Source organism: Cheilinus undulatus, linkage group 2, assembly GCF_018320785.1.
Source record: "Cheilinus undulatus linkage group 2, ASM1832078v1, whole genome shotgun sequence".
Lineage (NCBI taxonomy): Eukaryota > Metazoa > Chordata > Actinopteri > Labriformes > Labridae > Cheilinus > Cheilinus undulatus.
The window spans coordinates 53,656,282-53,674,580 of record NC_054866.1 but is presented as its reverse complement, the minus strand read 5'-3'; the positions used below and the strand labels follow the sequence as shown (position 1 = coordinate 53,674,580).

At 38.2% G+C, this 18,299-nt stretch overlaps 1 protein-coding gene across 1 annotated transcript in view; it reads left to right on the top strand.

Moving 5' to 3' along the window:
• The window catches only part of timm50 (translocase of inner mitochondrial membrane 50 homolog (S. cerevisiae)), a 78,759-nt gene that overhangs the window by 3,903 nt on the left and 56,557 nt on the right, over nt 1–18,299 (top strand). The window contains exons 2-3 of the mRNA XM_041813925.1: nt 694–850; nt 8,176–8,207. Coding sequence (XP_041669859.1) covers nt 694–850; nt 8,176–8,207 — 189 coding nt within the window. The remainder of the gene's footprint in view (nt 1–693; nt 851–8,175; nt 8,208–18,299) is intronic.

Genomic DNA, 18,299 nt, shown 5'->3' with positions numbered 1-18,299 from the left:
CCCTGGTATCAAATTCTCCAAAAATGTGAAAAGAAATTACAGGTCACATTTTGTAGGGATGCATGATATTATTGGCATGATTTTGGTATCTGCTAATATTAGCTTAAACACTTAATTACCAGTACCAGCAACAGCTATGAAAACCTTTACTGGTATTTACAACCAGTATATCAGCTGCTATATTGTCTTTGATCATCCTCATTCTTTAGGATTTAAAGTGTTTGAAGGATCCACATGCTGCTGCCAGCCTTGGCCAGAAAGCTCTTGTAAATGAGATTCTGGATCTCAGTGAGGTTTTCCTGTTTTCATAAATTCATATAAAAGTATAATTTTGGGTCTGAAATAAATATTTAGATATTGGTATCTCCAAATGTCTGCACGTCTGATACGGGTAAAAATCCATGATTTTAAATCGAAGCTGCTGAAAGACAAAGAGAGAAAGAACATTGTCAAAATTTCACATAAACCATGGACATGTTTTACTTCCTGTACATGTTCAGTGCTTTAATTTCGACCCTAGGCAGGAGTTTGGTAGCAGTGTTACACACCAGTAGTTAAAAGCAGTAACAGATCTGATGGACTGAACTTAACTTTTCCTCAGTAAACTCATCTTCTGTTCAGAGTTCTGTTTGGATTTAGCGTCACAGTTATTAAGATAATGATCCTGATCAGATGTTAAATATTGATCCTCAGGGCCAGCCGCCTCCTGAGGGAGGTGAGGGAGAAAAAGAGGGGGAGCAGACGGATGATAAGAAGCAGAAGGAGAACACGGCCTATGCTAAGAAGATAGTTCTTCGGCTGGCCGGGCTCATGGGACTCGGTGGAACGGTTGGCATGGTCTACATTTTTGGTAAGTTTGAAAATCCTCTAGTTAACCCTTACAACACCGAAACTGGTTATAAGTGATCAAAAATCCTTAGAATTTTTGACATAAACTTACCTCAGCCACAGTAATTTTTTCTACTGGTTGATATTTTGTTTCACTGCTGAACATTTTAACTCAAGACTTTGAGGTCGAGTTAACAGAAAGTCCAGCTTGTGATTATCAAGAAGGACACGAATCCAGTGTGCAGCCCAAACTGTGTGCAGGTTCACCTCTAAACAAGCTCAGTGACTGAGCTTTAAGCATGTTCTTTTCTAGTGCGTTCACATGTGCATGCTTTTCTCAGCACAAGTGTCTTTAATCGAGTTTTATCTTGTTTTCTTTTTACAATTTCAGAGTTAAAATAGTTAATGAATTGCACACTGAGTGGACAGTATCTCTTTTTTAATCCTATTAAATTTACCAAAACTTTCCAACGGTAAAGAGCAGGGGTGTCAAACACACGGCCTGGGGGCCAAATCCGGCCCATGGCACAGTTATACCCGGCCCACCAGATCATATCCTGTTTTTATTATAATTGGCCCACCAGTATGAGGTCTGCAGATTTCCCCCAGTATAACAATGTAAACTTAACCTTGATGACTGACAATATCCTTGTTAAGTCGTAAGAATTAGAAAGAGTTAAAATAATTGGATAAAAAGTCAGGAATGTGGTAAAAGAAATTTGTGTTTTCATTTAGTATTTTCTAATTTGTCTCTCCCAATTATGACCTTGAGTTATGGTTTTGACTTTTTAGATCATATTCTGACCTTTTTACATCATGATTTTGAATTTTATCTCATATTTTGACCATTAAATTCACGCTTTTAATTTTCTAGTCATATTTTGAGGTTTTAAATTCATGAATTTGAATTTAATCTTATCTTTTGACATTTTCAACTCCTAACTTAAAATTTTAATCCCAAATATTAACCTTTTTAATTTAAAATCTTAAATTTTGATCTCATCTTTGGACATTTATAATTCAGTATTTTTAATTTTGTCTCATATTTTGACATTAAAAACTCATGATTTAGAATTTTGTTTTATATTTTGACCTTTAAAACTTTTGATTATTAATTTTATCTCATATTTTCCCCTTTCTAATCTCTTGATTTAGATTTTTTGTCATATCTTAAAATTTTTTTACTCTTACATCTTTTAATCCCAAATATTGACCTTTTTGATTCAAAATTTAAAATTTTATCTCATCTTTTTACCTTTAAAACTCACAGTTTGGAATTTTAGCTCATATTTTGACCCTTTAAACTCATGATTTTGAATTTTATTTAGTAACTGTTAAAAATCCTGATTTAAACTTTTGACTTTTCTCTTTAAGTCAGAACCATTTATCATCAATGTTGTGTTTTTTCCCCCTATAATTTGTTACCGGTGAAGGTGAGGTTGACAGTCTATTGGAAATTTTGACCCAGTTAGGCCCTCAGGCTAGACCCAAATTCGGCCCCTGCTGTGATTGAGTCTGACATCCCTGGTGTAGAGATGAACTTTCATGCCCTTCAAAACTAACTACTCAGGAAGCAGGTCAGACCACACACTTGACAGCTTGCAGAGCACACACACTATCTCTCTTGTTTCATCCAGTCCTTCTAGAAAATGCTTTAATTACCAAGTCTTAAAAACATTATGAGGACATTTAATGTTAGGGCTGCTCTATTATGACAAAAAACATAATCACAGTTACTTTGATTGGTATTGATATCATGATTATTAAACACAATAAAAAATTGATTTGTATAGGGCTGGGCAAAGAATCGCAAATCTGATAAAATTTCAATATGACCTGCTGCAATTTTCAAATCACAGAAGGAGCAATATTTCCTGAAATTTGTGTCCAAATACCAGTTTACTACTTTTTTGCAGCAGAGATGTTATGCATTACATATCATGCATCATTTTCAAAATAGTGTACAAAAAATACCAATTTCTTCATATTTGTATGTTTTTCTTATAAAATGAGAGAATTATATAAAAATAATCATTCCCTTTAATACAACAGATCATATCCAATTTGCAAAATGAGTAAAAAATCATCAGTTAGATATTTTTTTAAAATGTCCTGCCCTTATTTAATCTAATATTGTGTTTGTTATAGTATGGAAGAATTATTGCTTGTTTTTATTGTAAAATACTTGAGATGAAGAACTTAAGAAATAATCTCATAGTAAATTGCAATCTATTGGGTAAAAAAAGAAAATCACAGTTAAATTATTTTCCCAAATCATTAAGTACCGTCTGACAAGTTAATACATCAGCCTTGTTGTTGAACAGGAATTTCTTGGAAATTTTCCTTTACAAAACCCAAACAAATTCCCAAAAATAAGAAAACATATTTTAAAATTGTCCCATTAAAAGTACCAGAATATTTCTTTAGTTAGCCCTCAAATCTTTCAGTGAAACTTCCTCATAAAGCCTTAAAATTCCAATTAAAAATTCCCCAAAAATTCTATGCAAATTCATGAAAGATTTCAAGAAAATCCCTCAAATATAAAAGCAAATTCCCCCTGAAATTTCTTGGCAAATTCTAGAAATGTTTGAAAACATTGAAAATGATGGACCCCAAAAAAATAAATCCTGAAAATTTCAAAGGACAATCCCAAAACCAAAATTCCCAGTTCCCCCAAAATTTGTTAATTAATTTCCCATATTTTCCTAAAAATGCACACACAAAAAAAGACAAAAAAAAGAAACTTGCCCAAATTTCCAATATCTTCTAAATTTTCTTTTTAAAAAAATTGATATTTTTCAAGCAAATTCCCTAAAATATCCAAACAGCAAATTATCCCAGCATTTCAAGCAAATGCCATAAACTTGAATGGACATTATTTTCTACAATTATCTAATGCCAAAGCTGATAACTATAATGTAGAGAAGCCAAAATGTAATGTCCACATTTGTGGACGCAGGGTCTTAGGAGGTTAATTTCCCAGCACTACTTGGTGTATTACAGGGGCACTGGAGGTGATTGTAAATTAGTTGCAGTGTTGTTCACACACTTCACTGACAAACTGAACTACATTAAGAGCCCGGATCAAACACAGCCTCATCTCTCCTCCTGTGCACACTGATGCATACATGCTTTCTTTTCCTGCAAGTGATAAATCAGTCTGTCAGAGCCAGTGTGAGCTCCTCAGCTGTCTCGCCTGGGAAGAAACAAACTTTCTCCATGACTCGATGAGAATACGGCTCAGCTGAGCCCCCCACCTCCTCCATCAATGAGAGAAGATGTTGTAAACATTGGGTGTGATTGGTTTATCGCCCTCAGCTTCCTGCTTATTAGGGGCGGGGCCAACATCTGTCAGTCAGACGTGAGCAGCCCGTCTTCAGAGAGGAGTCAGGCTGGGAACAATTCCTCTGTATGTCACAGAGAACGTGCTCATGTGTGGGTCAGGCAGCAGAAAAGGAAATTTAAGTCAAAGTGTCCCACTATAGGTTTGAATTTAGATCAGGACGTCCTGTGAAACGGGGCAGGACAGGATTTTGGAGCTTGGCTTTCAGGTGGAGACCATTTGAAGGAACTTTGTTAGGATGTTCATGATGCAACAAAAGCTGATCAGAGGAAGTGTGGGTGTTCAGCAGCTGTCAGACCAGATGAATCACCACGGTGCAGAGAAGAGCTGTTGCTTTACAGAGTCCCCGCTGCTGCTTTATTTGATCTGGAGGCTTTTCTGCAACAAGGAAGTTTTACTTTTATCCTACAACAAACCATGTTTGGATTTCCCTCCTTTTGGCCTTTTTTTTTCATGACCTCAAGAGGATGAAGCTTATTGCCCAGGCTTTCCTACCTATTTGCAGGTGTGCAATCTGCAGAGAGATGGCAAGTTTGGAGTGGTGACCACAGCTTGAAGACAAAGGATATCATGAATTTGGATGAATTTAGAATCTACTTTGGATCCTCTTCAAAAACAAGGTCCTGCTTATTTCTGCAACTGCCGTCATCCTCCTATGGAATAATTCTTTTGGAATACCAAATTGGAATATACTTTGGAATGTAAACCCTGTGGATTTACTCTCCTAGGATATTGCAGGTTACAGCCTGATCTACATCTTTCTCGGGGCTTTTCCAGTGGAAATGTTGAGGAAATACTTTGTTTTGTTCTGTTGACACAAGACTTGTGTAACGTGAAGGTAATATTTACAGGAGTTCAGTTCGAGAATTTCATCTTTTGTCACTGACCTCTTCCCTTTTCCTCGAGTGTTTAATTTAAGTGTCTAAAGAGATTGAAAAGTGTGCAGAATTCTTAATGAAAGTTGCAAAAGCAAAAGTTGAAAAGAACTGATGGTGACAGGCATGTCTTACCTTTTTAGATGACAGAATTAGACTTACAGGAATAATTGTTCTGGTGTAACAGTGGAAAAAATGACTTTAAATGACCATCAAAGTTCGTACTTTTCTTGGTGATGCCTTTAAGATGTCCTGTTTGTTTAATGATGGCTCACAACTGGGAGATGGTCAAATTAAAGTGATGCAAAGTGGAGGAAAATAAGCAAATCTTCACATTTGAGATCCTGCAATTGGGAATGGGATCAAGCAGCTGTTTCCAGTTTGCCCAGTTGATCAGAAACGTGTGCCTCAGATCAATCGGTTTATTCTAAAGTCTCTAATAGATACTGATAGTACTGGGTGATTAATGGAGTCTACGTTTTAGTGTAGTTTTGGCCTCCCACGATCAGGAAAAACAAGATAATTGGACAGAATATTCCTGTGCCACATTCTATTAGCGAAACAATAATGATTAAAACACAATAGATGAGTTTTTAGTGCTTACACAAAGAAATATGCTCTATTTTCTCTGACAAGAGCTGTGGGAAGTTTTACCTGTCAAATATAAAAGGAGAAGTCGTCTATGGTAACAGCATGTCCTGACAGCATGTGATGCCAGCAACAAAACCAGATTTATTCCATGGATTCCCACTGGAGTGTCTGTTCAGCCTGTGAGCAATGCAGCACAATTGACACATCATTTTTACCCTGTCATATTGTCTGTGTTTTCCGCTCTGTTGCTAGCATGGATGAAGAATGAGGAACAAGGAAGCTTGACAAAGATCTTAGAGTGTCCTGCAGGGACGCTTTCTTAACTTTCCTTCACTTTTCTCACTCACAGAGCTTTTAAGCTGATTTAACAAAGTAGAGATGGTTTGAAATGTTAGACTCCGACTAGTATCATCACTGAGGTAAAACTTTGGCTTGACATCATTAAAAACCTGTTAAAGCAAAGCACCACTCTGCTAGATGTCAGTCTGTATGATGGTGGTTTGAAATTGGGTGTCACAGCCCGATTTTCATTTCAACATGCATGTTTACAAGTCATAATACCATTATAAGCTCCACATCCCATGCACCTGATAGGGGCGTTTCATGTTGACAATCAGAGAAAAAACTAGGGATGCATGATATTATCGGTCTGATATCAGTATTTGCAAATATTAGCTTAAAAAGGCAAATATCAGTATCGGCAGATATCAAAATTTCTGCGGATATTTTGCCTGTGTATTTCAGCATATATTGACTGTAAATTTTGTCCATATATACTAATAAATTAGTGGGGTTTTAGGCTGGACAAATAGACCTATGTAAGTTGAGATCTTTTTTTTTATTCATTCTCATTCTTTAAACTTTAAAGGGTTTTCAGAAAAAAGTTTGTTTCTTTTTTCAAACCTAAAAGTGTGTCCAAAAGAACTGAAATTTCTTGTCCAGAAAGCATATTTAAATATGGATATCGGTATCGGCTTAAATGAATCTGTAAATATCGGCATATCCAATACCGTGCACCCCTAGAAAAACACAGAATTGAAGGCTCACCTGCCTTTATTCTCCTGTGTATTTCGGCTGAGGGGCATATGCAGCTTGTGGTAAATAAGAGACATTTTTATCTTTTATCAGAGATGCATGTCCACATAGGTAGAATTGTTAACAGGACAGAACAATACACTTGTGCCTTTCAAAGTAAAAGCCCAGTTTAGATAATGCTTTTGTCTGATTTTTTCTGGCTCTGTTATACAGTGAATCAGGTCACTTATTGAGGTAAAAATGAAGAAGAAAGACAGGACTGTGACAGCAGGGAGATGCAGCCAACACACTAGTGCTGGACCATTAATCAGGTTTTAATTGCAATCCCAATTTTAGCCTCCAATGTTCATGAAAACTCGATTAGATGATTGCTAGTTTAATCATGGTTACTGGTTTTGTCCACAGGGTCTTTCATGGGGTAATATTTTCAGTGCTAGTTACTATATTTTGGCCTTAAAAATCATCCCTTTTGTTGATGAGCTGATATTATATATCATTATTTTGATCAAAAATTAAATCAGATATTTAAGCGGCGTTTATTTGAAATGTAACCAAAAAATGAAACTATTGATTTCCCTGATTTGAAATTGTCAAAAACTGATTAAAGTGGCACTAAAACTAAGTTAAAGGTGGCATATCATGTTCAAACAGCGGCATAATAGTGGCAAAAAGGGGCAAAGTAAGTATAAAATGGCAAAAAAAAGGGTGAAAGGTGAAAAAACAGGGAGAAGAGGTGAGAACATAGGACAGAAAGTGGAAAACTTGGGTGAGAAGTTACCAAAAAATGAGTTACAGGTAGCAAAAAATGTCCAAAAAACAGCAAAAACATGGCAAAAAATGACTGTGAAAGTGACTTAAATGGGCAAAAATGTGTAAAAAAATAGTCAAAAAGCAGCAAAGAGTGGCAAGAATGCAACATGGAAGAACAGCAAAAGAAATGCAAATAACAAAAAGCAGTATAAAAGAGGCAACAACTGGTGGCATAAATGGGATAGAAGTAGTAAAATGGGCAAAAAGTGGCAAAAAGTAATGTCAAAAGTGGGCTTAAAGCTGTAAAAATGGATTAAAAGTGGCAAAAAGATTGAAATAAAAACCCGGCAAAAATTACAAATGAGGGCGATGGAAATATACAGACAGAAAATAAAGGTTGAAAATTAAAGTCAACTGTATTAATTTCGGGATTGAAACTGATTAATGTGACTTGCAATGGATAATTTCTGAGGTCCCCTTTTTAAGGTTTTCTGGGTGAATAATATTTCAAATTAAGACATGAAAGAGCTTCAAATGATCACAAAAGAGCCACATGGGGCTCTAGTGTCACTGCCTTACGGTAAAATGGACCTATGATTGGTGTGTGAACAAATGTTAAAGCTTTAAATCTTACTAAAACAGCCATTAAACATTTTGAAAAGGTTTTAGTCATCTGTCTTTCACTAGTCAAGCTAATTTTAAGTCTTATTTTTGAAGATGACTGATTATCTCTTGTCTGTCCTCTTCCCTTAGGCACCAATTCAGTGGACGAACAAGGGAACCCGGTAAGTTTTCTGCCCCTCACACATCAGTCCCTCTAGGTGTGATCCTGCCCACTCTGTGAACAGAGCCTGTTTGTGTTGTTTTAAGCTTGTGTACACATATTTACGTGTCCATTTAGACTCAGATTGTGTGTTCTGAACAGTCTGACCTGATGCTGCGGCACACTTCGGCACTCTGCCATGAATCTCTGTCTTCTTTTGAAGCGCGGCGGCGCTCGGCTCACCTCTCAGGTTCCTGTTGTAAAGGACACAGATCACAGGAGGCTGCGACGTGTGAGCGTGGGAGAGGAAGGGGCACACTTATCTCACCTACCCCGGTTTCTTTGCTGCATTGTTTTTGTGTTAATGAGGAGGCAGCACACTTCACAGGTAGATGTAACATCGGGTTCTCGTCTGAGCTGTGAGTTCGGGAAAATCAGGAGCATCAAAGAGGCCGATAATCCTGCCTCTTCACTAATGACCCTTATACCCAGTCCTGTCGGATACTGCTGTCCTGCTGGCCAGAAAAAAATACCACTGCTGTCAAAATAACGTGCAAATTTGGGTTGTCTTTTTTCCTATTACCTATTTTTCATCTAAATAGTTGGCTGTCAGGCCGACCTGTGACAGACAGAGGAGTCTGTCTCACAACATCATCACAGGTTGAGCGCTAAATTACCGTATTACAGCTAATAGATGTACAAACTCCTTATGGGGAAACCAGATGGTACTGAAAGAAGCACACAGCTGCACAGAAACGGAATGTGAATCATCAGACATAGGGTTGGGCATTGTTTTTTTTTAATGATCTGTCCATCTATTTTCTATACCACTTAAAACATACAGAGACAGACAACCAGGCACACTCACATTCACACCTACGGGCAATTTAGGGTGACCAGTTAACCTGGTGAGCATGTTTTTGGTGGTGGGAGGAAGCTGGAGTACGTGGAGACAACCCACACATGCATGGGGAGAACATGCAAACTCCACACAGAAAGGCCCTGACCAGGAACCAGGGACCTTCTTGCTGTGAGGCAACTGTGCAGCACCTTTTTTAATGATATCAGTGCTACATTAATACTTTAAAAACAGTACTTGTGCCTGAATTGATACTGTTAGGAGGAAAGAAAATGATAATGGTCAACAACATTAACAAATACTTAGAAATATGTTAAATCTTACAATGAAAAATCATTATTAACAAATGTGACCAATTAATCAATAAATCTTACTAAAGCATATAAATTAGGGTTGTTAACATTAACGCGTTAATGCTTGTGATTAATCTTGAAACCTTAACACGTTAAAAAATAATAACGCAATTTAATCAGATGACTAATTTTGACCACAACTTGCTCCCGTAATCCTCCAGGGTGGATGTTTACATGCCTGGGGTGAAGAGGTGAGAGGGTCAGACACAGCCGGCAGTGATGAGTGAGCAGACAGACCCAGGTCTGCTTAATGGTAATTTTCTATTTAAAAAACTGGAGAATTTTATTTAAGATAAAGCCGAAACTGTGGGTACATGCTGCAGTGATGAACTGTCTTTACACCGAAGCACAAGAGTCTTAAGCCATGTTTCCATCAGGGGGTCTGGTTTGATTCAGTTTGGTTTGGTATGGTTTGGTACGCTAAACCCCCAAATAGTTTGCGTTTCCACAGACACCCGTGCTCTCACTTGGGTGGGCGGGGCTGTGACAGCATGCATGTAAAGTCATAGACAGCGCAAGTCAGCTGTTCTAGCTGCAGAGTTATAGAAAGGATGAGTGACAGAAATCAGTTGGGAATAAGCAGTAAACAGCTTTATTTCAGCTGAAAGTACTTTTAAAAAAAATAACTACATCTTAATGATGTTAACTGCTGTCAGTAAAGATCCTCAGCTGATGGAATATGTGTACAGAGACGGTTTAACGCTACATTAATATGTGAATATATCTAGTCTAGAACAGTTTATACGACAAAAAATATAAAATTTTAGAGCTGTACTGTGAGAATTCACCGCATTGAAAATAAAGTTAAAGTTCAGCTGGTGTTAAAATCAAGCTAGATTAAGTCAGAAATCTGGGGTGCACTGATCTCGTTTAAAAATAGTCTGCAGCCTGAAGTTTTACGAGCCCGTTAAACAACCACAGAGCGATGTTTTCACAGTTTATCTAACGTAAGATGTAGATTAATAACTACTTACTGATGAGAATGAACTGTTCAAAGGCTTCATATTCACAAAACTTCTGCATTAATTTTGTTTCTCATCCATCGCAGATGGATCAGGCTGATGTGAGCCTTCAGGTTCTGCTTTGTGTTCTTAAAATCATCCAGATAAACGTCAGGAGACTTGATTTGTGGCCAGATACCAAGATCCATAGACTCGGAAACAGTTTGGATCTCCGTTGAGTCCAGATATTTCCCATTTAGGCAGATATTGGTCCATTTTTCTCCCGTTTTCGCCCGCTTCTCACAGCAGACTTGCGTCTTTGAAGCCCGGAGGCGAGCAGCTGAGTGATGTCAGTGCAGCCCCTATTGTTGTGTGTGTAGCTCCACCTTTTTGGTACGGTTAGGTAAGATTGGCACCCCTACAGAAGGGTGCTGAAAAGTGGGACAGTACAGTTCGCTTTTTTGGGACCCTTTCTCTATGGAAACAACCAAAAAAGCGTGCCGTCCTGCACCGAACTGAACCGAACTGCTTGGTGGAAACGACCTAATAAGTTCCACCTTCAAGCAAAGCACATCTTTGCTAATGTTAGCAAAGACGCTAACAACAACACAGGATCAAGCCATGGTCATACCACTCTGTTCAGCAGCTCCAGCATAGTTTTCTTCGTCAGCTGCTCAGGTAAATGCTGTAAAGTGCTCCAAAACTTTGAGACAGTGCTGTTTGTTAACAATATTAATCCAGTGGAGAAATCCGCGGTGGAATCACCAAAATTGAAGTTAATTAGTGAACTTTACAAGCTGAAGGCGGAAAATATGATGCGTTCAGGTAACCTCAGTAAATTAAATGGCTGTATTCTATATGTTATGCTGTGTTCAAAAGTCACATAAATATGGGAAAATGATGAGATACTTCAATAAATACAGTGTGAATAGTGTATTACATAAAAATATACTTAATCAAAAATAATGCTGTGATTAATCATGATTAACTTGTGATGTGATTAACTTGATTAATTTTTTAAATCAAGTAACAGCACTAGTATTAATACCTGTTTGTTAGTTTTATTTTTATTTTTTGTTTTTAAAGTACATTTGAATTATAAAGTTAAATATTGTGATAACACATTTTGAACAGTTGTCTCTGTGCACCTAGAAAAGGAAGGAAGGGACTGAACTTTTACCCGGGTTAAAGTCAGACAATTTTTGTTTATTTTCTCATTGGTCGATCTGATCCACAGAGACGCTCCTGCTCAGAGATCCCCGTCTGATTTCAGCCTTTAAACCGTTTCATACTGAGACAGACAGATCCAAGAAGCAGATATAGACTTTATATTCTGGGGTAGCTGATATTTTGGATTTTATGAGAATTGATTTCTAGAGCTGTCAAGATTAATAGCATTAATTGCAATTAATTATGGTCCACAAAATCTGATGCATTATTGTCCCTCTCAACACACTACAGTTAAACCACATCAGCGTCTCTCTGCAGCCACAGTGATGTTAAATAATTGTGAAAGAAATAATTGAAATAATTGCTGTCTTATTTCCTTTTCAATCCATAACAAATTCTTTTTTTTTTGTGCATAAGTTGATGTTTAAATCTTTGGTCTTTCTATAAAAGCAGGTCTTTATCCAAACAGGAACTTAGTAACTGCTAAATGAGCTGGATTTCCCATTTGAGACTGTATTTTAATTCTATCTTCATCCTGTATGATAACACTGGGGACTCAGGCTTGATTTGACCAAAGGGGGGCTCTCTGACCGTCTCTGGTGCTTGGAGGTGTTGGTCTGGGAAGCCGGGACTCTTCAAAGGGCACACTTCTCTCACATTAGGACCCTTTTGTTTAAACCAGAGAGCCAAACTTCTCAGGACGGCTTCCTGCTAATCGCTCTTTGTCTCTGAAACTTTGAAGCTGTCGATCCGAGAAAGGAGAGTCGTTGAGAGAGAAGGGGCAGCTATTTCCTTACTCAACCTCATGGACCTTTATTTTGATTCAGCTATCCTTAAAGATGAAGGGTCAGTTTCCCTTTTCCCAAAGTGGATTGTTTGAACTCCTTGGGTCTCTGATTTATCCACATGCAGAAGAAAAACAAGTATTAAGATCCATACTGACACAATCAAGACATTAATAACCCCATGCTGCTTTTTTCCTCTTGATCCAAGCATAAGAGATAGATAGATCAAGTCCACATTCACCATTCTATATAAAAAATGAACATGTTGGATGTGGATTGATCATAGAAGTTTTGATGTTTCGTCCCGTTTTGGATCACATGAGCCCTTCCTGACATCAGAAGAGGTGTGAATGTGGGAAAGAGCAGCGGTCTTTTGTCTCCATTCACTTCCTCACAGTCGTGGAGCTTCACCTCCTTCAAAGAGCACACTTATCTCACCTGGGAATCCTTTTGTGAGCCTCCAGCTCCCATCAGACGACACACTTCTCATGTTGACCTGGTGGTCGTCTTGCACCCCTCATCAGGGCCTTCAAAGGCACACTTATTTCACCTCCTCATCCTCAAAGTCGTTCGCAGCTTCACGCTCCACATTTGCTAAACGGGACAGGGACATGTGGCGTGTGCCGCAGTGGGAAATGTGGTCTACTTCAAAGAACGCACCTCTCAGGATATAATGAGCATCTATAGAGGGCACAGTGTGTGGTCTAAACCTTCTTCTTTGGTCATAAAGTCATCAGACTGCTGCAGACGTGTTGATTTTACAGCTAGATGATGTGTTGCATCATCTAACAATTCATCTTGTGAAGGGGGATTTTCAGGAGTATGGAAGAGAGTTTAAACAAAAATTCACTTTGACAAGTGATTCAAGGCACACTGAAGGATCTGTGCAGACTAAAACAACTTTATGCCACATGGCAAGGACAAACAAACATGCTTAAAAATGGAATTATTACAGAAGCCCTGGGAGAACATGCATGCATTTTAGTTCATTTGACATGGAAATTCTGGTTGTTCCAGGGATCTGGAGAAATTAATACATTATAGCAGAAAAACAGCTTTGATATCCCAGGATGATAAAAATATGAGGAACTAGGAACCTTTGTGCTGTGACGCTGTGCAGCCCCTTGGCTGTAAATATCAGCAGAAATGTCACATCCGCCAAAATTGATGATAATTCACTTCATAAGCTGATATCTGCACAGATATCATTCTTAAATATTAAAACCATCCCTTCTTTATGTGGTATGTTTTTATTGTGTCCATTAAAGTAGAGATGAATAACATTGCATTTTTTTGCAAATACTTACACATTTATTTTAGCTGATACTCATACTGATATAAATGGGCTGGGCGATTGATTTAAAATTAGATAAAATCGCAATATGGCCTGCTGCAGTTTTCAAATCGCAAAACATGCTATTTTTCTTTGGCCTAAAATTTGTGTCAAAATACCAGTTTTAAACTTTTTTTTTTTTTTTTTTTTGCAGCAGAGATGTTATGGATGACATGTCATGCAATCATTTAGGTGCCATTTTTAGAATGGTATACACCAATCCCCTACCTTCTTCATTTTCGTACATTTTTCTTCAGTGCAACAATTCATATCCAATTTGCAATACGAGTTAAAATCATCAGAATTAGACACTTTTAAAGAATTGGCCAGCCCTTGTTTAGAATAAAGGAAAGTTAAGGAATAATCACATGTCAAATCTCAATTAGATTATTTTCCTAAAGCGTTGAGCCTTATATAAATCTAGCTGAGACGTGAAGCAACACTCCACAGCAGGGGTCATCAAGTACATCTGCCAGATTTAGTCTCAACAGAAACTCTGGGGGCCGGCCTTTCTAATGCACAAAAATTAAATTAACATGGTCTGATTGGAATATTATTGTATTCTATCTATCATGCAACAGGGCACAAGGAGACAGGCCTGACAACAGAATTTGACAGACCTTGGAAAATCCAAGAGAATGGGCCCTCCCCAGTTGTCATTTAGCACCATTATTAACCCATTTTTGACAGTTTTAAACCCCTTTCTGATTTTTTTTGGCCTCTTTAACCCAATTTTTGCAAGATTTTAACCCCTTTAAACCACTTTCCCTGCATGTTTTATCCCCTTTGTGCCACTCTATTATCAATTTTAGCCACTTTTTAACCCGGTTTTATTACTTTTTTCACTATTTTTGTCATTTGTAACCAATTTTTGATATCTTTTGCCCCTTTTTTCCTCATTGCTAGTTTTTGCCACATTTTAACCTCTTTTCACAACTTTTTCTGCCAGTTTTTGCAACACTTCTGCCAACCTTAACCCTTTTTTTAAATACCTTTTTTTTACCACTAATTATGACAGTAAATTTCAGTAAAAACCGATCAAATGGTTAGTCATTCTAAAACTATTTCATCATTTATTGTTTGTGGGATGGATTTAACAGCTGCAGACATTTAAAGCCAGAGGATACTCTTAAAATCTTCTTTTCCTCCTTTTCTGAATTTAATGATCTTTCGGGGGCCGGACAGGAAGCTTTGGGGGGCCTGATGTGGCCCCCGGGCCGCCAGTTGATGATAAGTGCTCTACAGTTAAAGGAATGATAGATAATGCAGGTTAAGCCAGAGTCAGCTGTCTGTATCTGCCAGTCACATTCCTCCCACAGACCAGTCTGACAGTCAGCAGCTTATCTAAGTCTGGGTCTTCATGCAGGGATGATTCTGCAACATGAAGACTTCCGTACTGTGTGGATGTTTTCTGCACTTTCCTCTGTAACATAGACATTCTGATCAGATAAGTAGTTATTGGGCCTTGAAGGAATACCAGGCCGGGACAGTATCTTCTCAGCATTAGTCTTTCAGAATCATATCTGAGGTGATGTGAAGATGCGGGAACCAGGACCTGTCCTCTCCTCCAGCAGTCTTACAGAGACCTTTTCTTCCTGCTCTCACACGTTATAAACTCTCCTTACTGTATCCTGTCTAGCCAACAGGACTCACTTCAAAGCCGAGGCACACTTCTCTCACCTTCAGACCCCTGTCACCCCCCCGCATTTATCTTTGATTTAAGCTGAAGCCAAAGTGTCAGCTGTTTACCACCTCTTCTCTGACCTCTTAAATGCCACAGCCTGCTTCTTTGAATCAGCATGGACCTGAAATAGGTTATTCATGAGTTAAAACACATTTTTAAATTGATTTTTAAGCTGTTTTATAAGAAAACTGCAAACCAAGGCAGTCCTCTGCAGCTCACAGCTTGGGTTAAATCCTCCACAGCCTCAGTACAAAGCAAGCACACTTGCTTCATTTTGCTGTTATTACAGACATCAAACTTGGAGGTAGCACACATTGAACTCATTGCTGTGCTGCACGTTGATGACATGGCACAAACGGGTGATGTTTGGATGCTCTTCAGTGTTGGAGTGAAAAAATGCAGATGACTGAGCTGTTTTCTGTCCCATATCACTCTCCTACATCAGCAGCAGTGGTTATGCCTCGTCTGTGCGCTACAGCATCAGAGTTTTTACTGCATATAAAATTAAGAGATGGCTGCCTCATCATGATTTTATTTGTCAAAAGTTATATTAAGAAAAAAGGCATAAACAGAGTGTAGAATGTGAACTTGACCCAGAAATTAAATCACAAATTATGCATTATTTTTACTAAAAATGTATTTTTGGGCCTTTTCATGCCTGTATTAGATAGAGGAAGGACAGTGGTTAAACTTGGAAACAGGGATGAGAGTGGGGAGAGACATGCGGTAAAGGGCCACAGGCTGGATTTGAACCTGAGCCGCTCGCATGCATGGGTAGTGCCTTAAACCACTCGACCATCTGCCCATGCAAATAATTTAATATGATAGATTATTGATGGATAATTTAATAACAAACATAATCAAACAATTCCAGCATGAATTAGGAAATACAGGTAAAATGACACACAATTTTCAGATGGAAATAAGTTTTAGTTAAAATCAGACATGATCATGCAGGTCATGTGACCTGTCACTGTTGTTTTGAATGATACTGATGTTAAAAAAAACTGGGATTGCAACAACCCAACCACAAAGGAAACATTTCTTATCTGCCAATATTTTTAAAGCATCTTTGCATATGAGACATTTTTACCAGGATTGCCCTTACATGTTCAGTGTTTCTGTCTCTGTGGAGAAAGTCATTTAAAGTAACCTTGAGCAGAGAAAACTAGTGAAAATCGTCAATGGAAGGAATCTGTTTGTAATGAGAAAACTTTAAGGTTTTAGCTACCCTGATGATGAAGAAGAGCTGTGGGAACGACTGAGGAGGATGAAGCTGGGAGGGAGCAGAGAAACTGACAGAGCAGTGACAATAGTTCATTAGCCGGGAATGAGGCGCTGACATATGAGGGTGAATTGAAGTCAGCTGCTGCTTGTAGAGTTGGGCTGAGGTGTCAAAGAGGCTGTTAGAGCCTCATCGACACCTTTGCAGACCTGCAGCCTGGGAGAGGAGGACGGGAGCGGAGGACGGGAGCTGGTTCCCACACTGCAAACACACGAGAAATACATGTCAAATCTACTACAATAATCGGTTAAAAGAGGGCCATTTACAACAACAGTAAAATCATAAGCATTCAACTCAAGGTTTGTCTGATTTTACTGATTTATAATTATAGGAATTAAGAGGCCTGGACTGTATGTTTATGTTAAACTAGTCTATACAGCCAGATTACAATAATAACAACATAGCTGCTGTGCTTCAGCATTCTTTGAGTGCTAAGAAAAGTGTCAAAATAATCCACTTTATCATGAGTGAAATGAATATAGCTGCAGTAATGAGGCTCTGCCACCAGGTGGAGCTCCACACCAGAGCTGGGAGCCCTTCCCACTGTCCAGGCATCACTGCACTGCTCCATATGCTCCTCTCCACCTCCTCTTCATCATCATCAACATCGCAATCATGCTTTCCTCGTCTTTATCCTTCCTTTTTTCCCTTCAGTTTGTCTCGATATCATAATTTTAACTTCAGCGCGCTTCTTCTAAATCAATGTCGATACCTGTTTTGAAACCATGGCAAGGAAAAATAGGAGTCCTTGGCTCAGTATTATTGGGTATTTCTTTGTTGTTAGTTACCACAAATGCAAGCATGCTTATTCACTCTAAAACACCTGTGACAACAAAATGTTGTCAGTATTTTGTGCAGTCTAAACAGTGTGCATGAGTTTGCTCACAATTTGAATGCATCCATTCCACTCCTGTGCATCCTTCTAATTAATTTAGATGTACTTTTTAAAAGTTTTAGCACTCACCAACACATTAAAAACCATTAAAATGACAGACTGTTCTTCTCTTTGCTCCTGTGAATCCCTGCATGAACCATAAGGATCCTCTTGTTAATTAACAGATCTACTGTAAACATGTTGATCATCAGGGATGCGCTGATGCATCGGTTTAACATCAGTACTGGCCGATACAGGCTCTGCTGACAGATATAGATGTTTTGGCAAATAATGTGAGCTTGAACCGATGTCTGATGTTAATCTTCTGAATCAACACCAGCCTATACAGAGATACAGTCAAGTATTGGCACCCCTGGAATTTTTCCAGAAAATACACCATTTCTCCCAGGAATTGTTGCAATTACAAATTTTTTTGGCATACACATGCTTATTTCCTTTATGTGCATTTGAAACAACACAAAAAATCAGAAGAAAAAAGCCAAAAATAACATAATTTTACACAAAAAATCTGTAAATATTGGCACACTGGGTAGCAGCAAAAATCCTATACTGTTCATCCCTGGTCTCCAGCAGAGGTCGCGTTAACCGAATATTCTCCGCCATTGATGGATTTTTTTTTTTTTTTTTTTTTTTGAAGGATGATGGAGAATTTTGAAGGCTGTCCGTCATTTCAACAGACTAAAATGATGAGGATGAGCCTGCATTTCAGCGCACACACGCAGACAGATGCATAGACCTTTTCCATTTGCACACATGGACTATCAAGGAGGTTATTTAATCTATTAAAAATCTTGTAGCTAGTGGGCTCT